At 60.1% G+C, this 22,674-nt stretch overlaps 2 protein-coding genes across 5 annotated transcripts; both read left to right on the top strand.

The window, feature by feature from the left end:
* The first annotated feature begins 3,238 nt into the window (after window positions 1-3,238).
* On the top strand, window positions 3,239-16,612 carry SECTM1 (secreted and transmembrane 1). Of its 4 annotated transcripts, none has more exons than XM_077854711.1 (5): window positions 3,239-3,393; window positions 13,381-13,532; window positions 14,662-14,970; window positions 15,699-15,755; window positions 15,933-16,612. In XM_077854711.1, the coding sequence occupies exons 2-5, from the start codon at window positions 13,448-13,450 to the stop codon at window positions 16,106-16,108; spliced, it is 627 nt and encodes a 208-aa protein (XP_077710837.1). In that variant the 5' UTR covers window positions 3,239-3,393; window positions 13,381-13,447; the 3' UTR covers window positions 16,109-16,612. The 4 variants fall into 4 exon arrangements, with proteins under 4 accessions (XP_077710837.1, XP_077710836.1, XP_077710838.1 ...); XM_077854710.1 differs by having other exon boundaries at window positions 3,245-3,422; XM_077854712.1 differs by lacking the exon at window positions 3,239-3,393 and adding an exon at window positions 8,010-8,177.
* Window positions 16,613-17,863: 1,251 nt separating this feature from the next.
* On the top strand, window positions 17,864-20,713 carry CD7 (CD7 molecule). The gene is made up of 4 exons (XM_077854684.1): window positions 17,864-18,055; window positions 18,993-19,310; window positions 19,555-19,673; window positions 20,291-20,713. Exons 1-4 carry the CDS (start codon window positions 17,968-17,970, stop codon window positions 20,396-20,398), a joined length of 633 nt encoding a protein of 210 aa, XP_077710810.1. The 5' UTR covers window positions 17,864-17,967; the 3' UTR covers window positions 20,399-20,713.
* Window positions 20,714-22,674: the final 1,961 nt, after the last annotated feature.

The following is a 22,674-nucleotide window of genomic DNA, read 5'->3' as shown; positions in this document are numbered from 1 at the left end:
TCTCTCTCTCTCTATGTGACTATCATAAATAAATAAAAAAAAAAAAATTTAAAAAAACAAATGAAAAAAATCCTTTTTAAAAATGCAATTCTTTCTAAAAGGAAGCTATCAAGATAATAAAGTCACACGATGCCTCAGGAAAAAATAAACAGATGTTTGAGGAAAGAGATTGCAGAAGGAAAACAAGATGCTGATGTGGAGTCCGCCAGAAGCCGAACTAGTACGTGAGTCAAAAATGTACCAATAGTCATACATTTTAAAACTCTAAAATTTTCTAAAACCGGTGAATTGGAATTAGATTAAATTAGACGAACAAGAACAAGACAACAAAGAACCAAGCACCAATCTCGGGTAAGAAAAACAAGCAAAGACCAGGGTGGGGGGTCAGAGGCAGCCCGGGGGGGCCCTGAGCAGGGAGGCAGCCAGGGACAAAAGTGAGATATTGTCTACTCAGCAGAGACGCACCAAAGGCCCGTGGACTCACAGCAGTGGAAAGGAAAAGTCTTGGGAAAAGATCAGGAATATTCTAACCAAAGGGAGTCAGTGCTACTGATACCAGACAAAATGGACTGTGAAATAAATGGGAAGATCACGGTGGACACAGTCCCTAATGATAAAGGCTCAATTTACCAAGACACAATTTATTACTTTTTTTAAGATTTTATTTATTTATTCATGAGACAGAGAGAGAGAGAGGCAGACACAGGCAGAGGGAGGAGCAGGCTCCATGCAGGGAGCCCGACGCAGGACTCGACCCCGGGTCTCCAGGATCAGGCCCTGGGCTGAAGGCGGCGCTAAACCGCTGAGCCACCCAGGCTGCCCCCAAGACACAATTTAAAATCGGAATGCATCTGATAAATTAGCTTCCAAACACACAATTAAAGATCGCTAGCATCCCCCCTCTCGATCACCGGTAGCTCACGGCGATCAAAATCGGCAAGTACACAAGAAAGCACGCTGGTCAGTGGGGACACTGACCACCCTGGCCCGGGGGCGCCAAGAGCCCTGCTTCTGCCGTCAGGGCCACACGTGCATCCCAAGGACACGCGAGCCGCGCACAACAGGTGATCAGTTGCTCCGCACACAAAACCACGAGGTTCAGAGACGGGGAGCCAGGGGGTGAATGAAATCAGGATGGGGGTGAGCAGCGGTAGCAAGAAGACCCGATAGGCCCGGGGGGCACGAGAACACGCTGCTGCACAGTGTCCTGGGTGGGATAGGAAATCGTAACTGAAACCACACATTCCAAGAACCAAAAGGAAGAAAGTGAAACCCACCATCACATGCTGCAGCAGAAGCTGTGGTCCGAGAAACGGAAAGGGTAGGACACCCTACAGAGAAGGAGAAAGGGGAAACCGAGGGGCCAAGTGCCTGGCCGCCGACCCCACCCCAGGACCGTAGGAAAACAGAAAGGAGACAGGGCACCCGCGTGGCTCAGTCCGGTGAACTTCCAACCCTTGATCTCAGCTCAGCTCTTGATCTCAGGGCCCTCCCCCTGCTCTCTCTCTTTCTCTCTCTCTCCGTCAAATAAATAAATAAAATCTTAAAAAAATTTTTTTAAATAATAAGATTTTTAAAAAGAAATGGGAAGGATACACACTTGGGGTACATATACAGAACATTTCTAGAAAGTTATGGGGATGTGTCCACAAGCGTCACTGCTGGGGAATGAGGCAGGAGTCACCAGCTCCTTTCATTGGTTCTTCCGAGGTTTCTGTCCCACTTCCAAAATAAACAAAACTTGTTTCACTTTCAGGATATGCAAGTGCCTGACACGGGTACACATTCACGTCAAACTCTCGGAGGCCTCCCAGGGGGACGGAACGCAGTCAGCCCTCAGCGGTCGCCCGAGGTCCCTCACCGTGTGGGGTCCTCCTACCCTCCCACCCAAGCAGCCCCATGCCCCAGGGACTCGGCGGCCACAAGCTGCTGCCCAGGAGCCCATGCTTAGTGAGGGGCCCTGGATTATGCTGGATGTGATGGGAAGAAAGGGCTGAATTGGGGGGTGGCCTCAGGGACATCCTCCTCCAGGCCCAGGGGCGGCGCATGGGGGTCGGTGGTGGGGGGACAGGCACAGAAGCCTGGGCAGGTGGCATTTAGGTCCCAGGCTGGGTGATCATTTGCGGGGCCTCTGAGCAGGGGCTGGGGCTTCCGGCCTCCACACCCCTCCATGGAGCGGCTGAATGTCGCAGTAGCCGTGGTGCCATCTTCCTGTGACAACGACGAGCTTTGAGCTTCCTCTGCCTGCCACAGCAAAGCTACTCCTTTGGAACAACCGCCCCAGGTGTAGGCTCACAGGACGGGACGGTCCGCAGGCCAGTCCGCACAGCGGCCCGCAGAGCTGAAGCGGATTGGCCAGTGAGCAGTGGCAGCGAGCGGACGAAGGGCCAGTGACCCCCTCTCCGTCCGCATTAACTGAAGCAGGGCCCAGGCTGGCGAGGCCTGGAAAGCCGGGCCACAGTCCAGGGCAGCACAAAGTCCCCTAGAGTCCCACAAAGAACGAACACCTCCACAGCAGCGAAACTTCCACGCACACCTCCTTGCTCCCACCCTCGATGACTCACAGAGAAAATTTTACCTAAGTGATTTTTACAAGAATCACCAAAACCATTTGCATGGGATGAAGGAACAGATGGCCACTTCCCCAAGCTTCTCTTTGGGGCCCCACCCTGTGGGAAGGAGCTCACACGGGGGCACCTACAGCGCACGCAAGTCTGTGGGTGTCCCCACCCACTGCGGGACCCTCAGTGGGGAGAAGCTGCGAGGAGGCCTCCTCCCGGCCAAGGGCTAATAGAGACCAATAGAGACCGTTTGACCTTTTAACGGTGCGCCCCTCTCCTGCCCAGTCCTGCCTGCAGCCCCTCACGACCTCCAGGGCCCACTGGTGCCAGCCGCTCCACTCTCGCTGCTCAGCGCTCTGGCTCCCGCACTGCGCCTTCACTCGTACACCCCCCCACACCCCCCACACCCCCCCCACCCCCCCCACCCCCCCCCGCTCAGGTGCGCATCGCGCAGGTGAGGGAAGCCCACCCACCTGCCCCAAGGGGCATCTGCTCCACGTGTGGAGAACCTTTCCTGGAAAACCGGCCCCTGCTGTCTTCCTGTTACTTCAGAATGACCATCTAATGCAGCGTTTTTAATAAAGATACAATAAGGAACTGTCAAGCAAGTCATAAACGTTTTCTGAGAACTCAGGGCAGTTCCCGAGTCTCCAGCGACTTCCCTGAACTTAGGGTTTCGGTCCTGCATCCAGGACACGAGGCCGTGTCCTCATTCCTGCAGCCTCCTCCCCGGCCCCGCCCTCTGAGCCCGCTGACTTTCCTCTCTGAGCCCAGCACGCAAAGACCAGAGGCCACGGGCAGCCTGGAGCAGCGGCAGGGACGTGGGGTGCAGGTGAGGGAGCGTGGGGACCCGGAGCACAGGTGAGGGAGCGCGCGGGGACCTGGGGCACTGGTGGGGGGGGGACCTGGGGTGCAGGTGGGGGAAGCGCGGGGATGCAGAGCGCAGGTGAGGGAGTGCGTGTGGTGTGGACCCAGGGCACAGGTGCGGAGAGCGCGGGGATCCAGGGCGCGGGGATCCAGGGCTCAGGTGAGAGAGCGCAGGGACACGGGCAGGTGAGGGTAAGCTCAGAGAGTCAGAGAGCAGGATGCAGATGAAGAGCATGCACATTGGGGACCTGGTGGGGTGTTCCTCCGTCGTGGGGCTCCCCGTACTGGGGATGGAGACTCTAGAGCGCTGGGCTGAACTTCACCTGTGGACATTCGGCCAAGTGTCCCCCCAGAGTCCATGGGCCACGGGGTTGGGGGAGGAGAGAAGACAGGGGCCGCAAGTCCCTCTCCGCAGGGCACCCTCAGGCTGAGGTCTTGCGGGGGTAGGAAGGTGGCATCTAGGGCTCCTGCAGACTCACACACTCAGTGACACACACACACACGCACACACACACATACGGCTGAGACTTCTCCAACCCTGGGAGGGATACTGTGCCTGGCAAGCTTGGAGTCGAGCCTGTTGCCCCAGAGCAAATTTTCTGGCTGCCCACCCCCGTTTTTTTTTATGATTTCACTTATTTATTCATGAGAGATACAGAGAGAGAGAGAGGCAGAGACACAGGCAGAGGGAGAAGCAGGCTCCGAGCAGGGTGCCCTACGTGGACTCCATCCTGGGTCGCCAGGATCACGCCCTGGGCTGAAGGCGGCACTAAACCGCTGAGCCCCCCAGGCTGCCCTGGCTGCCCCCCCTTCATGCTCCAGGTCTCCTTTGATTTGGCAACAATCTCTAAATTCAGTGCATCACCCAGTACTGCAATCCAGTAATGATCTGCAGCCTGAAAACCACTTTCTAGGCCTGTGGGTAGAGGAACCAGAGCCCCGGGGGAGGCCCTCCTGTCCCTGGGGATTTTGACAGTGAGAATGGGGGACAGATGTGCTTCTGGCCCCAGGGACCAGGGCAGGGGGCTTACTGGGCTAGTGGTGGGGAGGAGGGTTCTTGGAGCAGGTGGCTTGTGAGCCCAGCGGAAGGCAGCCAGGCAGGAGGGAGACGGGACATGCTGGCCTGCGTGGTCCCCAGGCCTAGAGGACTTTACTGCCAGCTGGGGACCCTCCCAGCCACAGCAGCACCCCGGCCTGGGGCATCTCTCCAGCCCCGCTCAGGCTCGGCTGTCCCCTGGACGGGGTTGGTCACCTCCCTTACGGAGCTGTGAAAGGCTGGCCAGCCCTGCGTCGTCGTCGTGCACAGCCTCTTGGTATCAACACTGAAGTATTGAGCCCCCGGCAGCAGGGGAGAAAGTGGCACCAGTGCCCCGTCGGGGTTGTGGGAGGCGAGGACCCCTATGCACTGGCCTGCTGAAGCCCTAGCAGTTTTACGTTTTCCCAAACCGGGACAAGCTGCTGGCAGCAGAGAGCACTTTCCAAATCCTGTCCCTGACTCCTGAGTGTGAGTCGCTCCAGAATCCGTGGGTCGCCCTTGGTCAGGGACCCCCGGCTCTGTCGCTCCTGTCTGAGTAGGCGGGTGCCAGCCCCGGGAGAGCACCTGCGCTGTGGAGTTTGTCTGGCCGTCCAGCCCGTGCCCCACACTCGGCCTCTGCCTTCTAGCCTGTCCCTCTCCTTGTCTTGTCCTGGTCTCCCTCCCTCTGGTTTGTCTGCCCTTTGCCGCGTTGGCGGCCAGTGAGAGGGTTCAGGCAGTGGGAGAGTTGCCGCCACAATTACACGTTTGATCTTGAAATATTAATCATTCTTTACGTGTAAATATGTCCCCAGTAGTGCACGGCATGTGCTACAAGTGGCCGGTGTGTACCTGGTATCAGGTAGCTGGGTGCCGGCATCGGGCCTGGCAAGCCCAGCGGGGAGCCTGTTTCACTGGACTGAATTTTCTCCAAAAAAATTCCCTGGAACAACCCAGCATTGCTGCTCGAAGGGTGGCACCCCCGATGCCAGGACACCTGGGCTTGGCTGCTCTTGAATCTAGTGCAGAACGGCCCCCGGGGGTTGGGTCAGCCAGGGGCGGCGGGCAGGGAACCAGCCACCAGTGGGCAGGAAGCGCTCGGCCCAGTGCCTGCAGCTGGCCTCCCCAACTGGGGTCCAGTTCTCGTGCCGGACGAGGGCTGATCCCCAGACAGACAAATGAATGGGCAGGGCCAGCACCGCAGGGGCAGCGGCTAGAAACAGCACGTCTGTGGGACCTGCTGCCTTCAACTCTGTGCCCAGAGTGGCCCTTGTGACTCATGGCTGAGAGTGCAAAGTTCCTGAAGCCCGTCCTGCCTGGACTCAGATAACCTCCCAACCCCACAGTAAAGAAGGGATCTCCCAGAGCTGACGGCAGGCAGAGCAGTGTCGTGACAAGGGAGGGGGAACCCTGTCTGGCTCTCTGCTCTGCCCTCTGCCCTCTGGACTATCCCAAGGGTGGCCAGCTGAGGGGGGGACTGTCCTCACTGATAAGCCAGGGTTCAGCATTGGCATCCATGCCACGGGCCCAGCTCAGATCTGTGTCTGGCTCCAAAGGGAGGACCTCTGGTCAATGGGAAAAGTCGGGCGGAGCCTGTGACTCGAGATGGGGGATCCAGACTTGAGATGGGGGATCTGGACTCAAGACGGGGGATCTGGACTAGAGAAGGAGGATATGGGCTAGAGATGGGAGATCTGGACTCAAGATGGGGGATCTGGACTCGAGAATGGGGAGCTGGACTCGGGATGGGGGAGCTGGACTACAGATTGGGAAGCTTCCAATCCTCTTGCACATCCTGCCACCCTGAACCCTTGTGGGCTCCCACAGCCCCCCCTCCAGTCCAGATCCCTCCCTCCCTAGTCCAGATCCCCCCTCTCAAGTCCAGATCCCCCCCTCCACTACAGCTTTTAAAAAAAAAACATTTTAAGGGGACTCCACACCCAACATGAGGCTTGGACTTATGGCCCCGAGATGGCGTTGCATGCTCTGCTGACCGAGCCAGCCAGGCTGCCCTCGTCCCACTCTTTTCTGGCAGGTTTTCCAGTGCTCCTCTGAGGTGGAAGTTTGTGCCCGTGTTTTTCAGGTGTAGTTCAGGCACATTACGACTTGTCTGTGGTCCTGGCGGTCTGCGCCAAAGCTAGGGTCAGTGCTTCCCTACGCTGATTTATCTGCTGTTGGAGCTGACCGCGGGTCTGCAGCTGCCCTTGCTAGGGACTGCTCTACACCATGGAAGGCCTCCTCGCCCTGAGGTGTCTGGCCTGGATGGGGTAGGAGTGAGGGGGCTAGGCCCTCTTATTCTGAAAGATGTAACCTGACGTCTAGTCCCAGCCTGGCAGGAAGCTTCTGCCTCCCCCACCCTGCCCACTTTCTGGCCGGGACTGGGGGTGCCCTGAGCGGCTGTCCTCAGTGTGGAGCGCACAGACCGCTCCCAGCCCAGATGTGCCCAGCGGGTCTCTCCTCAGTTCTGTTCTGAGGCCCAAGCCCTCCTAGACTGATACCCCAGACATTACTCTTGACTCTCCCAGTGACCTGAACATGCTCCAAGGAGGAAACCTGACTCTGAGCACCGCTGGGGATAGGGATGGGGTCACTGGGGGGCTGCTTAGGACAGTCCCAGCCTAGATGACCCACTGCCCACCTAAGTAGCAGATAAGCTCACCCCAGCTCAAGGCCTGACATCACCAGCTTGGGCCACAAGGCCTTGAGGGCGAAGCAGGCCTGTTCACCCAGCCTCCTTCCCCAGGGGGGCCTGCTCAGTCATGTGGCTGTTAACCTGCAGCCTGTTCCAGAGACGCCTGGGCCGGTTGTGGTTTGGGCCGACTGTCCTACTCTAGTTGCCAGCAAAGACTCCCACAGCTGGCTGTGCCACCCAGTGCCACAGGGGCTGTGATGGAGGACATGACACCAGGCCAGATGGACACAGTGTGGGGCCGAAAAGGAGTGGAGCCCCGGTGTCCCCTTATCCTAAGTCTGGAGCCAGAGGATTTCACTGAGAGGCAGGACCTCCCCCTACATAAGGAGAGTGTGAAGGTGTCTATGGGTGAGGGGAGGGCAGTCCAGAGCCTGGGGGAAGGTTCGGAGGAGGTGGGAGACTTTGGGCAGCTGGAAGAGAAGCCCAGAGCCCATGCCCTGAGCGGGCACAAATTCCAGCCTCCCTCAGAGGACACAACAGAAGACGGCCAGGGGCTGCCTTTACAGAGGTTGCACCCCCAGGGGAGGGTGCCCGGTGGTGCTAGGGAGCCCGTGACGCTTCCTGGCTTGTTTTGCAGCCAGGTCATTGTGCATAGGAAAGCATGCGTACCAAGGGCACATCTGATGACCACTGCAGATGTGTACTGCTTAAGGTGAGGCTGGCGTGCTTCTCTCGGCGGGCAGACCAAACACTGAGTGTGAGGGTGACCGGGCCGGGACTGCCTGGGGCTCGGGGCGCCCCGCACCCATCTCCCCTGGGAGGTTGTGCCTGCTTGGGCGGTCACCATCCCCCACGCCCAGCTGCCTCATGTGACAGAGACAACATTCTCTGCCTTTCACTTTCCTTTTGCTCGCCAACACACTCTCCCTGTCAAAGTCCGATGGGCAGGTCAGCGCGTGTGATGTAAACACACCTTCCCCGAGGTGCCCAACTCTCTAGGTCACCCGGCCCGAGTGAGGACCAGAAGGGAGGCCGCTCGGGTCCACGGGGACGGACACCTGCTGCGTGCAGAGCATGTTGGAGGACCCGAGGAAGCCCAGACATGGTGTGTGTGCCCGGGTGTGCCTGCGAGTGCACGAGCCTGGCCGTGTCACCAGCGGTCGGGGAGCCAGCGGAGATCACAGAAGGCCCGACAGGGCGGTCCTGGCTGGGGGTGGAGAGAGGCACTGAGGCAGGACTTTGAAATAGCCCGTGCATGTGTTATTCTCAGTCAAGATTCCAGAAAGTTTTTTTTTTTTTTAATTTTTATTTATTTATGATAGTCACAGAGAGAGAGAGAGAGGCAGAGACACAGGCAGAGGGAGAAGCAGGCTCCATGCACCGGGAGCCCGACGTGGGATTCGATCCCGGGTCTCCAGGATCGCGCCCTGGGCCAAAGGCAGGCGCCAAACCGCTGCGCCACCCAGGGATCCCAAGATTCCAGAAAGTTTACTTGGAATTTGAACCATGACTCTAAGCTTCTTGGGAAGGATAAATACCCGCAGCAGTCACGACCACGCGTGTCTCTCCCGCCTTCCCCCTCGGTCCTGAGGTCACAGCCGACCAGGGGGTGGAGATGAACGCATGCCTGGACGAGGGGCGTCCGTGTGCTGGGTGTGCGGGGGTGTGCGGGGGCGTCCATGTGCTGGGTGTGCGGCACACACCAGGCACCAGCGGGGGGGACTCTGCTGCTCGCTGGCAGCCCAGGCGGCCTTCGGTTCCTGTTTCCGTGCCAACCCTCCACGTCGAGTGGGGGCCCCTGCCTGGTAGCTGGGGTGTGCCCTCACTAGAGCCGGGATCAGCGGGCGGCTCCCCCACGCGCCTCCCACCTCCAGCCGCAGGAGAGCCGGCCTGCCTCCTCACACCGAGACTGGGGCGCCCCAACCCATGTTGGATGCCAGCGGGCGCCGGAGGCTGCGCTGAGGATGGGGCGACACGGGGCTAATACTCTGCTGACCCCCAGCTCTGTGCCCACCCCCAGGCCCCCCGGTCTCCCGCAGGCTGACGCCGAGGGCTCTGGCCGCGGGACTGGGGAGACCACCCCGACCGGCAAGGGCGTCTGCGCCACTGGGCACCGTGTTGTGTTTTCCGATTTAAGGAAAGCTGTTTTGTAACAATACTCAGGGAAAACTTCGGGCAGATCTTATCTGAGGTGCCAGGGAAACCCCAGCGGAGGAAGTTTCGATGAGTCTTTCTAGAACCTTCCACCCACGTAAACAATATTTAATGGTAATGAGCCTTTCGTGCCTGATCCTGCGATTGCCAACAGGGCTGCCACTGGATCGTGTCCAGCTGTGACATCTCCGCATCTCTCGTGTTACTCAGAGCAGATTCATTCAGGAAGGACCGGGGCAGCTGCGTCTCCACTCGCCAGCAGATTCCAGTTCTAAGGGAAAAGTCGGTTTCAGTTCCGTTAATGTTCTCGTGGCGCAAGCAGCCTGAAGGGGAGATAGAGGCCCGGCTTCCCAGGGGGAAAGCAGCTCGGGCAGCTCCGGGCAGCTCCGGGCGCTGGGGTGGCGGCGCCAGCAGGTGGGCCGGGCCGAGGGCCGGCTGGGCGGCCCGGGAGGGGGAAGACTCGAACCCCTTGCAGCACCTGCAGAACGGCTTCGAGGGGATTCGTGAACCAGACGGAAATCGACCCCGTGTGTCGGTCCGCGGGGTCCCCACCGTCCGGGAGGGCCCTGTGAAGGACCTTGAGCCACAACAAATAACGCTGGACTTTCCACGAAATCTTGAAGCTTTGAAGGAAAACGCAGGGCAACATAAACGTGTAGAGTCTTTTTATTCCACAAATCCAAGAGGAACCGAGGGAGCAGGAACAGGTTGGTCAGGCGGGTGACAGTTCATTTCTCTGAAACACGAGTCGTAGGGACCCAGGAAAAGTAGGCAGAGTCTGCCAAGGCCTGAAGGACGGGGGGACAGGCGTCACCAAGGTACCAGGCCCTGTCGGTGCCCCCGGACAGGCCCAGGGGCGGAGGGCAGCGCTGGGGGCAGCCTCACCGCGGTGTGGGTCCCGGGGAGAGGGGGTTAGGCCCCCCCAAAGCACACCACAAGGCGAGACCCAGATGCAGAGTCCCGGACATGACAGGACCGTGAAGGCTCCCTCCTCGCCCGGGGTTTGCAGGGATCGGGTCGGGAGAAAGCCGGGGTCACACGGTCACTGGGGTACGTGGGCTGCAGGCTCGGGGCAGGGGACTGAGTGCATGTCCTGGGGCAGCCATTGCAAAGGACCAGGAGCTGGAGGCTTGTTTTCTCATGGTGATGGAGACCAGAAGCCCAAAATCGGGGTGCGAGTGGAGCCCTGGGCGAGGATGCTTCCTGTGTCTTCCAGCTCCTGGTGGCCCCGGCGCTACTGGGCTGGTGGCCACGCTCCGCCCTGCGGCCTTCTCCCCGTGTGTCTCTGTCTCTGTCCAAATTTTCCTCTTCCATAAGGACACCAGTCATGCTGGAGTCAGTGCTGCAATATGACCTCGTCCCCAGGGATGAGGTCTGCAAGGACCCTGTATCCAAACAAGGTCCCGTTCACAGGCTGTGGGCAGGCATGTCTTCTGGGGGCCGCCGTTCACCCCGTGCACATGGGATGGGGGCGAAGGGGCAGGGCGGGGACCGAGGGTCTCATCTAACAGTCTTCCATGCGCCTGACACCGGGCGACGCGTGAGAGACACGTGAGAGATGGGCCCGGGGACCCAGGGCCCAGGACGTCTTTTCAGTGGTTCTTTCTGGTCACCTGTTCTCTGTTGCTTGCTCTTGTTTCACAAACAGGGCGCGTGTATAACGAGGAGAAGAAAAGCTGTCCTTCTGGCCTTAAGTTACAACTAGAAACACGGTTAGAAAAATCAAGCAAGGGGCGCCTGGGTGGCTCTGCGGGTGGAGCGTGGGACTCCTGAGCTCAGCTCAGGTCTCGAGCTCAGAGTCCTGAGTTCCAGTCCCCTGGGGGCTCCCCGTGGGGCATGCAGCCTACTTTAACAAGAAAAAAGGATAAAAGAAAAGAAAAAGGAAAAATTCAGCAAAAGACAGGGAGGTGGGGGGAAGACAGCAGCGCCAGCCCCCCCCCCAGGCCACCCCGGAAGGTGACTCAGCTCCTGGGGGAGCCGCACCCGCAGAAGGGAAGGTTGGGAAGGGAGGCCCCCCCACCAGAAACAGCCCCTGTAGCCTGTTAGACCATCAGAAACTACGGAAACAGGGGCAACCAGGGGCTCGACCGGTTAAGCGTCCAACTCTTGGTTTCAGCTCAGGTCATGACTTAGGGGTCCTGGGATCAAGCCCTGAGTCCAGCTCCCTGCTCCTAACATCCACTAGGAGGATGGCCGTGCGGGAGTCGTTCGCATTTGACCTTCTTGAGACTCTCTTCCCATCTCACGTTAGCTGTTTCATGAGCTGGATCTAGGCGATTTCCTGTCGTCGTGAGGCTCTGCAGGGCAGGGCGGCCTTCTCTCGCTGCTGTGGGTTTTCCTGTAAGATTCCTCCAGGAGCCCCGCCAGGAGCCCCGGGGTTGGCTGGTGGGGTGGAGATGGGGGGGCAGGCCCGCCCAGGGGTCAGGGGTCGGGGGTCAGGGGTCCAGGAGCTCCGCGCAGAGGCAGGCAATGGACAGGCTCTGTGGCTTTGGCTCACCTGGGGGTTCTCCCTCCCAGCGCGACACCCCCTCCTGGGGTCTGGACTGGGCCTGGCCACAGGGGCCCCAAGTGCCTGGAGGCCCCTTAACCCAAGTGCCCTCTGCCCCCGGCTCTCGTGCTCCACCCTCCAGACCCGGACTGGAGACAAACAGTGGAGCTCAGACCAGAGGGTCCCAAGTGCACGACTTTATGAAACAGGCAAAGCTACGGAGACAGTAGGAAGGCCAGGGGGTCGGGGGTCAGGGGTCGGGGGACGGGGAGCAACAGATGGACTTAGGGTTTTAGGACAGCTCTGTATGGGACCTGATGATGGCGCAAGTCAGCATGCATCTGTCTGAACTCCCCTGGCGTTCCACACAGGAGTGAGCCCTGGGGTCCACCACAGTGTGTGGACGCTGGCCCGTGGCTTGCGAGGACCGCGCCCCCCCCAACACGTCCACTCTGCACTTTCTGCCCAATTTCTCTGTGAATCTAAAACTGCTCAAAGACAAAACAAAGACTCTATTCCTATATTTTTATTATTTTTTTTTTAATTGAAAAGTCAACAAAAGGTCTGGCTAGCAATTTTAAAATACTTTTAAAATAGGGGTGACCGGCTGGTTCAGTGGGTGGAGCTGCGACTCTTGGTCTCGGGGTTGTGAGTTTGAGCGTGGCCACGTTGGGTGCAGAGATGACTTAAAAACAAAATCTTGGGCAGCCCAGGTGGCTCAGCGGTTTAGCGCCTGCCTTCAGCCCAGGGCGTGATCCTGGAGACCCGGGATCGAGTCCCGTGTCGGGCTCCCTACATGGAGCCTGCTTCTCCCTCTGCCTGTGTCTCTGCCTCTCTCTCTCTTCCTCTGTGTCTAATAAATAAATAAAATCTTAAAAAAAATAGTTTAGACTAAGCAGAAAAAATGTCATAATGGAGGCCGAGAGAGTGATGGAAGCCACAGCGGGCATCTGCATGAGAGGAAAGGGAAGGCCGCTGCACAAGGCCCACAGGAGGGCTTCTCTTCTTGACAAGAGCAGGTCCCTGAGGGGGCCCTGAGAACAAAGCAGGGGCACCCCGCTGGGGAAAGTGTGAGGGTGGGGAAGGCAGGGGCGGCCAAGGTGGTCTTGGGATGGTGTCAGATCACAGGTGGGCATGACCTGGTTCCGCGGGAACACGATTCAGGCCAGTTTTGCACATTTTATTATAATTATGACCATGTCAGCAGGGCTCTCTCCCAGAGACTTCCCTCCTGGCTTGTCCGTGTTTCTGGTTTGTCATCAGCAGCCAGCACCGTGTGTGTGTGTGTGTGTGTGTGTTTTAAGATTTTATTTATTTGAGACAGAGAGAGAGAGAGAGAGAAACACACACACACACACACACACACACACACACACACACACAGTCAAAGGGAGGAGCAGGCTCCATGCAGGGAGCCTGACGTGGGACTCCATCCTGGGTCTCCAGGATCACGCCCTGGGCTGAAGGTGGTTCTAAACCGCTGAGTCCCCCGGGCTGCCCTTCACCAAGTGTGTTATGAAAGTACAGAGAAGGTGTAGGGGAAGGTGCAGGGCAGCGGCTCTGGCATCTGGGCACAGCTGGTTGGGGAGCAGCCCAGGACCCCTGTCTGTGCTTGGCCAGGCTGCAGCCCAGGAGAACTCTGACCCCGTGGCTTTCTTTCCTCCAGGGAGTGTCCCAAGAACCAGTGAGGAGGACGCAGGACCCCTGACACTTGCCACCCTGTCCTGCTAGCCATGCTGACCTTGACATTCCCCCTTCTGGCTCTCCCCCTTCTCTGGACCATCCTCCCGGCCACCTCCCTGAGTGTTCAGAGTGGAAGTAAGTCTCAGGATCCCACCCTGTCTGCTGGGGGGCCCAGCAAGGGGGCGGGGGAGGCCGAGGCAGGGGTGAGAGGAGCAGATCCACACCCAGGTGGGGCCCAGGCCCCAGGGAGTGACCATGATCCCGAGGTAAGGGGCTGGCCCAGGTGAGGGGATGAGCCAAGTCCCCCCACGATGGCAGACAGCGGGTCCCCAGTGCAGCACCCAGTGACGGCTGGCAGAACACTTACGGGGTTGGCTAAGAACACGTCCAGGTTCTAAGGGAAAGAGGGGTCCCGGCCCGTCAGCGACAACGCACAGGCCAGGGGAGGGGCAGGAGGCCAAGTCTGAGCATCCTCTCTGCTCTGTTCCCGATCCACCCTCGGACCACCAGCTCCTGCATCACCGGGGAGCTTGTTAGAAATGCAGACTCTCGGGCCAGGCTCGGCCCTGCAGGACCAGGGCACAGGGGGTCCCGCAGGACCTTCCAGCCGGTCCCCTGCACACAGCTCTGGGGCAAGGCAGCGTCGTGGAGTCACCCCAGGGGCTCCTCAAAGCTGTGGGGCCGGGCGTACCCCAGTGGAATAGAATCACGGAGGAGGGAGCTTCTGGAGCTACTGTGGGGCCACGCTGGGTCATTGGCACAGGGTTGGCAGGAAGCCAGGGAGCGCAGAGCCCCTCCTCCTGGGAGCCCAAGGCCAGCCAGGGGGTCCCTGGGCAATGGGCAGGTGACGGCAGCCCGATGGGGCCTCCGGTGCATCACTGTCCGCGGGGCTCTGCCCCTCACCCACTGGGCCGGGGAGCCAGTCCCAAGCAGTGGCCCTGCTGGGGTCCTTCCTTGCAGAATCGGGGGGACCCTGGGGCCGCGGGGACCACGAGGGTGTGAGTTGGCACAGCGGCCACGTGGGGACGCACAACCTCCCTTGTTTCTGTGTTGTTTTCTCCCTTGAGACACACGTGCTGATGGGTCCGACAGATGTGTGAGTAGCTTCAAGGGGCTCTCTGCCACCCTGAGCAGGGCTCCTGCGTCCCCGGGGGTGTCGTGTCCACACCACTCCTCCCTCGGCCCCGGGAGGGTCGGCGAACATCCTGAGGCCCAGCAGTGACCCCCGTGTGACCTGCCCCCCCCCCCCCCCCCCCGCACACAGTTTGGGACAACCCCAGCTGCACCAAAGGCATGGTTTCCGTGTCCAGAGGGGAGCGTGCTGTGATGGCCTGCAACATCTCCAACGACTTCCGGGGCGTCGTCATCTACCTGGGTGCCCACAGGAAGGGCCAGCCCCTCTTCCACGTCAGGCGTCCAGGATACTTCAGCCGGGCCGGGTGGCACCTCCACGTCCAGGGAGGCACGGCGCAGCTGGTGATCGACGATGCGAATGACACCCAGGCGGGGTGCTACACGTGGCATCTCCAGGGCCGGCAGAGAAATGTCAGAGTCACCATGCTGAACGTCTCAGGTGAGGGGCGGCGTCGTGATCCCCCATCCCACCTGAGGCGTTTCCTACTGGGGAGGGGCAGCGGACAATCCCCCCCCCCCCCGGCGCCTGGAAGCACCCTGGCCCTCAGGATGGGGCCCAGCAGGGCGGGCCTGGGTTCCAACAAAGAGAATGAAATAAGACGAGCCTCTGCTCCTCAAAGGGCCTGGCACCTGTGCCACAAGGGGCTCAGTCTGGGGGCTGCACGGTCCAGGGAGGAGGCGAGGCCCGTGCATGTCTCTCCCCCTGCACCCCAAACCTTCTCCCACACACCCAAAATGCCAGTGCTCCCCGAGGCCCCTGCGGGGTTTGTTCGGTCTTCCTGTGCGCACCCAGAGGCCCTGTGATCCCTCAGCTTCTCCAGCTGGCCCCGAGCTGCCCCAGCCTTGCCCTGGACGCTGTCCGCCCCCAGAGCCCAGTGTCTCCCATCCGGGACCTCCCCTTCGACCAATGCACACCCATCCACTGCCTCCACTCATTCTCACTTCCGTCACTTGGAGTAATGTCTGCCCCCGCACTCCCTCCAGGACACTGCTCAGACCCACAGAGGACTGCACCCCTCCACCCAGTCCAGTCCCAGCCACCCTGAGCTGTGGGAGGGCAGGGGCAGGGGGCGCTGAGGACGGGGCCCTGGCCTGACTCAGAGAGCCCTCTGTGGACTCCTGTTGTCCTGGTCTCACGTGACACTTGGGGCTGGGGGGGTGCATCAGAGGCAGAGCCCCAAGATCTGAAGGAGACAGGACATCTGCTGTTTGCTTCTTCGCGCGGTAGGTGCTTTTCCTTACCCCCAGGTGCCCCCAGGAAGCCCCTCAGGTGCCCCCAGGCTGTCCCCACCCTCTGTGCCTGGCACCCATCCATCCTGCCCGGGGCGGGGGTCATGCCTCCCCTCAAGGGTGCACTCCTTGTGGGTGACTGAGTGATGTCCCCCATCCCGCCTCCCACAGACCCGGACATGGACACGCCACACCTGCCCAGGGCCAGAGACCAGCTCAACGTGGTCGTTGTGGTCATTAGCGTCATTGTCTTCCTGGCTCTCCTGCTGGTCAGCATGTCCACCTGCACCAAAAGCATATTTCCCCGCCCCTATGCCTTCTGGAAGTACGAGGCCCCCCGGGTCTGACACCCTGCTCCTCTGGAGGCTGGTGGGAGTAGAGGTCACCCCAGGCTGCAGGTGCCAAGTGGAGCAGAGAGCACACACCCCTCGGTCCAAGGACCCCAGGTGCTGTGGCAGGTGCCTACCCCAGCCAGGCCCTCCGGGTCCCCAGAGCACTGGCTTTGTGGCAGGACGCCCCGGAGGACACACAGAAGCTGGGCTTCCTGCTCCTTCCAGGAGACCGCGTCCCGAGGGTGCGTCTGCGTGTATGTGAGCACGTGTGGCCTGCGTGGTCCTGAGTGTCTGCGCCACAGATCGCTGACTCTGAGCGGAGGAGTGAGGCCCTGTGAGGAGGGTGACCAGCGGGCCTGAAACCCAGAACCGGCCCCAGGAGCCCTGCCTGACCCTGAGGCCACCAGCCCCTTCCTTTCCCCCCCTCCTGGCAGGGAGCCTGCTTCTTCCTCTGCCTGGGTCTCTGTTTCTGTGTGTCTCTCATGAATAAATAAAATCTTTTTTAAAAACTAAAAATAAGATCTTTGATAATCTGAGAATCCATAACCCTAATCCTTACCATGAATAAAATAGACCAATCGAGAAACCATCAAATGACCTGGGAAATACACACTTTTTAAGTGGGGAAAAACACAGAAAACTAAAAGAAGGTGCTTCCTGTCTTAAAGCACTAAAAATGCCTAAAGCATCCAAAAGATGCCTGGTGCCTCCGCTGTGGCCTGGACCCACAGGGAAGTCCAGGGTCTGGGTCTGTTTTCATCTCTTGCTTGCTGCTTGTATGTTCACGGGATTCTCTAAGGAGGTGGAGTTCTGGGGCCTCACAACGGGCCCCAGGACCCTCGCGGATCCCCAGCCCGCCCCGGCCTCGGCCCCCGCCCCCGCCCCGGCCCCCGCCCCGGCCCCCGCCCCGGCCCCCGCCCCGGCCCCCGCCCCGGCCCCCGCCCCGGCCCCCGCCCCGGCCCGCCCTCCAGGGCCCCGCCCCCAGCCCCACCTGGGCCCCGCCCTCCAGGACCCCTCCCTCGCGTCATCCAGGTCCCGCCCCCAGGCCCCGCCCCCAGGCCCACCTAGGCCCCGCCCTCCAGGGCCCCGCCCCCTCTACGGCAGGGGTCACTGAATGGTAGGCCAGATTTCCGGGCATCAATGAGCTTCAGAAGAAAAAAAAAAAAAAAAAAAATGAGCTTCAGCAGAAAGTCAACCGGAGAAGGACAAACATTATATGGTCTCATTCATTTGGGGAATATAAATAATAGTGAAAGGGAATAGAAGGGAAGGGAGAAGAAATGGGTAGGAAATATCAGAAAGGGAGACAGACCATGAGAGACTCCTAACTCTGGGAGACGAACTAGGGGTGGTGGAAGGGGAGGAGGGCGGGGGTGGGGGTGAATGTGTGACGGGCACTGAGGGGGGCACTTGATGGGATGAGCACTGGGTGTTATTCTGTATGTTGGCAAATTGAACACCAATAAGAAATAAATTTATTAAAAAAAAAAAAAGAAAGTGACCCAGGGGAACCAGGGCATCTGGAGCCTGACCCCCCCACCCAGGGACCTCCTTGGCCTTCTCCCGGCCCTGTCCTGGCCCAGGCCTGTGGAGACATGGAAGGAGTGGCGGAGCAGGACAAATGATCACCCAGTGGGCGCTCAGAAGGACAGTGCAGAGGGACAGGAGGGGACGAGGGCGGGCCCTGCCAGCCTGGCCCTCAGCACCTCCCCTTTCCCACAGCAACACCTCCAGGAAGGCCTCCGGGGGTGCCTGAACCACCAGTCACCGTCTCCTGCCTGCTGCACGGGCTTTGGGGGTGGTGCCTCCACGCATCTGAGTGCTGCAGACAGGAAGAGTCTCAGCCAGGCAGATAGAGAGCTGATGGTGGCGGGATGGCGGTGAGCAGGGCCCCAGAGCTCCCACTGCTCCCTGGGCTCCTCACACTCCCCTGTATGCTGCTCCGGGCTCTGGCCATCCCAGGTAAGCCCTGCCCAGGCCCAGCACCCCCCCACTGCGCACCCCGAAGTGGGCTCGCAGCCTCACCGGGAGGGTGCTCCTTCCTGGGAAGGGGGTGGTCTGGGGGTGCTGAGCAGGACCTCCCCCAGGGCAGCCGCCCGGCTCCCCGCCCCCGCCCGTGACTGATGTCTGAGGCATCACCACCGCTCTGGTCTGTCTTTACCGAAACATCTTTTCCATAATTAGCAAGGTTGCCTTGGTTCTGAGAGAGTTTTGTCTGTTGGTTTGCTTTTTAAAACATATATTCGAGCAAAGTTCTGCAAGAAGGTGCAAAGCTCAGTCACATGAGGCAGGGTGGGGAGCAAGAGGCCCCGGGCCAGGACAGGGCCAGGAGAAGGTCAAGGAGGTCCCTGGGTGGGGGTCAGGCTCCAGATGCCCTGGGTCCCCTGGGTCACTTTCTGCTGAAACTGATTGACGATTATGATTGAATCCTGATGGATTGGATCCTGATGGAGAGAGAAAGAGAGAGAGGAAAGTAGAAGCTCTAGAATTCAGTTTGCAGAGAAGCTGATGTTTGGCTCACATTAAAAAAGACTCACATGTGCACCTGGAGGCTGGTCCTGCCAGGCCTCGGCTGGGCAGATGGGGACACTTGTGGGCGCCCCTCAGACAAGCCCCAGCTCTCAGTGCCCGGGGAGGCACTGAAACAGGAGGAGAGGGCACTGCCCCCGGCCATCCTGGTCACTGCCAGCCGGGAGGGAGGAGGCCAGGGGGCGGGGAGGCCGATGGGGCGCCCAGTGAGGAGCCGCAGCCTGAACTTGCCCTGGGCCCCAGTGTGGGGAGGGTCACAGCCAGCCCTGCCCCGGGCACCTCTGTCCCTCCACCCACCACCCCTGCGTGGAGGAGGGTCCCTGCCCCTTGAGGCCACCGGGCAGGTGACAGCAGGGGGTCCTTCCTGCAGAGGTGTGGCAGTCGCCCCACTACATGGTGGCCCTGGAGGGGAGCTCTGTCAACATCACCTGCTCCGCCAGTGGGGTCCTGTTGGGGGTGTACCTGAGGCGCAGCTGGCCGGAGCCTACCAACGTGATTTACTATGAAGACGAGAAGGAGCCCACAGTAGACGAGCAGTTTCAGGGTCGCATCGCCTTCTCGGGGCTGCAGCACAACCTGACCGTCACCGTGGGCGGCCTGCAGCTGTCTGACAATGGCGCCTATGTGTGCCAGGCCGTCACGATGGACGCCGAAGTCCAAGGCTCTGGCACCTTGCTGGTGGTGACAGGTAGGGGATGCGTCTGCCCGGGACCCACCCCGCCTGCCTCCTGGGCAGGCCAGGCTGTGCCTGCCCGTGCGCATTCCGAAGCGTCCTCCCCGCCTGCTTGAGTCCTTCATTCCAGCTGCGCCCACGGCCTCCAGGAGGCTGCCCGGATTGCTCATCCCGCCGTTGCAGAGCCCCTCTGTGAACCCGGGAGGCTCTCAGGGAGTCCACCCCCGGCCACAGGCCGCGCTCCCCTCCTTCTTCACAGACAAAGCGGCGGGCACGTACCAGGAAACTCGGCTGGTCTCTGCCGTCTGTCCGGTCCTGGCTATAAGCTTCTTCCTCATCGGGCTGGGGATAGGGGCCGTGTGCGCGCTGAGGACGCAGGTCGGTGGGGAACCCCAGGTTTCACCCGTGTCCCCGTAAGCCAGTTCCTCTACGGGCGGGAAGGAGAGGGGTGAGGCCAGGGTCCCAGGGGGGAGGGAAACCCAAGAAGGAGCCAGGAGCACCGGGAGCAGGGATGGGTGCAGCCCAGGAGGATGGGCCCCGTGAGAGGAGGGGCCAGGGAGGCATTCAAGGGCTGCCTGAGCGCCTGAGCACCGTGTGCACATGGGATGTGAGTTGCAGGTGGGAGCAGGTGTGAGAAGGTGTGAAAGTGCACGGGGAGGGGTGACGGCTGCGGTCTGCCCTGCCCAGGCACCCAGCTCTGTAGCGGACCTGCCTTTGCCCAGCTCCTCCCGCCCCTGTGACCTTGCACCCCCTGCAGCCCCCCTCACCCCCGCCTCCCTCCACTGCCCCCTGGACTCTGCTCCCAAGCCAGTCCCTCCCCCGCGGGGGGCAGCCCAGGGGAACCTTGGGAAACCTTGTGAGCTGGCCTCACGCAGGCCTGGAAGCCCAGCGGCATTTGGAGGAGGAAATCAAGACGCTTCCTAAGGGGGAGTGCGCTGAGGAGGACGTCCCGAGGGAGCTGGCCCCCTACAAAGGGCACAGGCTTTATGTTTCAGGTCAAGAAACTCTGCTGCAGGAAGGATAAGAGCTCAGTCTATGTGGTGTACGAGGACATGTCCTACAGCTGCCGAAACAGGATGTCGGCCCCCAACGAGTACCAGTGAGCCCGGCAGGCCCCCCCAGCCCTCTCTCTGCTCACACCTCTGGTCAGGGCCGCCTGACCCAGCGAGACCACACTGGCAGCTCCCTGCAGCCATCAGGCCTTGGCACCTCCTCCAGGAACCCTTCCTTGCCTGCATCCTTGCCTACATCCTGCCCTGCTGCTAGGGAGGAAGCCTCTGTGGCTGCCCTTCCCTGGCGAGGCAGGAGGGGCTTCTCTAGGGTGGGCTTGGGCCCAGGGCCTGGTGGAGAGGCCAGAGGGAGGGGAGGCCCAGTCTCTGGTGCAGGCTTGCCACAAATAAAGTGCTTCTCTTCTCCCCTTTCTGCCTCCATCACGGATTTCTCAAGCAGCTCAGAGCTGAGGAAGGGGAGGGCTTTGCCTGACTCCTCCCCAAACATCTGGTAGGACATCCTCCTCTGGAGACCCTGGAGGAGGGAGAGGGGCAGGGGGCGCTCCCCACTTCAGGCCCCAGGGCCCTATAGGGCGAATGGACCAGAGCCCTGGCCCTCCCCTCAGCACCCCTCAGGCCCTCCCCCTGCCTCACCTGCATCCACCACAGAATAAGGTGGGGGTCAGCCGGGAGGGGTGCCCGTGCCCGATGGGGGGCAGTGGAACCTTGGCAGCTGTGCCCGCCATCCGGGTGGGAGACAAGGCACCCCTGGGGGTTGTAAGCCGCGCTGTATCCTCCTAGACTCTGGGCAGAGGAAGAGCTGACGTGCTGCCCACCCCGCCTGTCCTGCACCCTCGACTCTCCCATCAAAGCCGCAGAGACAAAACTAATACAATTGACTACATGGAAGCTCTAAACCCTCGCTCTTCAACACTACAGACAAAGGGACACTGGGTGGCTCCTCGGCCTGAGACTCCTGGTTTCCACAGGGGTCCTGATCTCAGAATCCTGAGTCCTACCCCCTGGAGGGGGCTCCCTCCCATCCCACCCTCCCCGCTCCCCTGCTGCTGCCACACGCACAAGCAGCACATATGCGTGCACACGCATGGGCACACACACACACATACACACACACGTGTCGGTGTTTATAAAGCACAGGTGGGCATTTGTGGTTGTTTAGATCCACAACTTCAGCCCGGTGAGGAGTGGGGCAAGGGTGGAGGCACCTGGGAGCTGAGATTTAGGGGCAGTGGGAAGGCTTCGACTTCCTCACCTCTGCAGAACTAATGGCCTGAGACCACAGAAGCTGGAAGCAAGGACCCTGACTGTAAGAAGCAACACTTGAAGAAACAGCCCCCATGCCCAGGCCACAGATGGGGAGCGGGGGAGCTTTGAGACTTGGAGAAACAGGTGGCTGAGTGCAGTGGAGAACAATGGAAACACGCACCACAGGGCATTGAGTCCTACACTGGCCTCCAAAGCCAGAGGATGGCCACTGGTCCTCCCACGAAAGCTAAGGTCCCAGCACAGGCGCTGGCCAGGGACAGCAGCCAACAGGGAGAAGGCTGGCTCGGCAGGAGGAGCATCTTGAGGGGTGGAGTCCCAGCCTGCCCACGGGTCACCCCTCCCCACTCCAGGTTGGCCTGCCCCTCAACCCTGGACCTGACCCCAGGGAGACTCATAGCCTGACACCATGCATCATTAGGAGACAGCCAGCCACCTGGACCATGGCCATCTCTGGGGACAGAGCCAAACAACACCAGAATCAAGGCCAGAATAATAGAGACCCAGGCAGGACAGTCATCAAAACATCCATTTGGGAAGGTCAGGAATAAAACCGTGATTGTTGACCCAAGAAATAACAGATGGAATGAGCAGCAGCAGAGGGAGGGGAGATCCATCAGGAAATCTCCCGGAAGGAGAAGAGAAGGAAAGAAGCTCTCAGAGACACAGGCAGTAGAGGAGAAACTTAGCCAAGGAAGGCTGAGAAAGGCAGACAGGGTGTCGAGCGCCCTGGGACTCCCGGGAGAGGGGCCGCAGACAGCCCGCTCACAGAGGGAGAAGGCAGCCTGCACCCCACCATTCCAGGGGCAAGCAAGAAATCCCAAATCTCGGGGGACATCAGATTTCTCACAGCCAACTCTGAATTCAAGAAGACAATGGAATACTGCCCTTGACTATTGAAGGAAGTAACTTGTCCTTGGAACGTTATCGTCTCAGTGTAAGAATGTATTAAAGACCTTCTCAGGTACATAAGAACTTAAGACACTCTGCTAACAGTCGACTTTGGAATCACTCTTGGAGGCGGTGTTCAAATAAAAGAGATCCAAATACAGGAGACATCACGTGAGAAAAAAACCCACAAATGACGAGAGCATTTACTTCCATCC

Source organism: Canis aureus, chromosome 16, assembly GCF_053574225.1.
Source record: "Canis aureus isolate CA01 chromosome 16, VMU_Caureus_v.1.0, whole genome shotgun sequence".
Lineage (NCBI taxonomy): Eukaryota > Metazoa > Chordata > Mammalia > Carnivora > Canidae > Canis > Canis aureus.
Note: the sequence above shows the minus strand (reverse complement) of the source record. Positions and strands in the feature narration are given on the sequence as shown.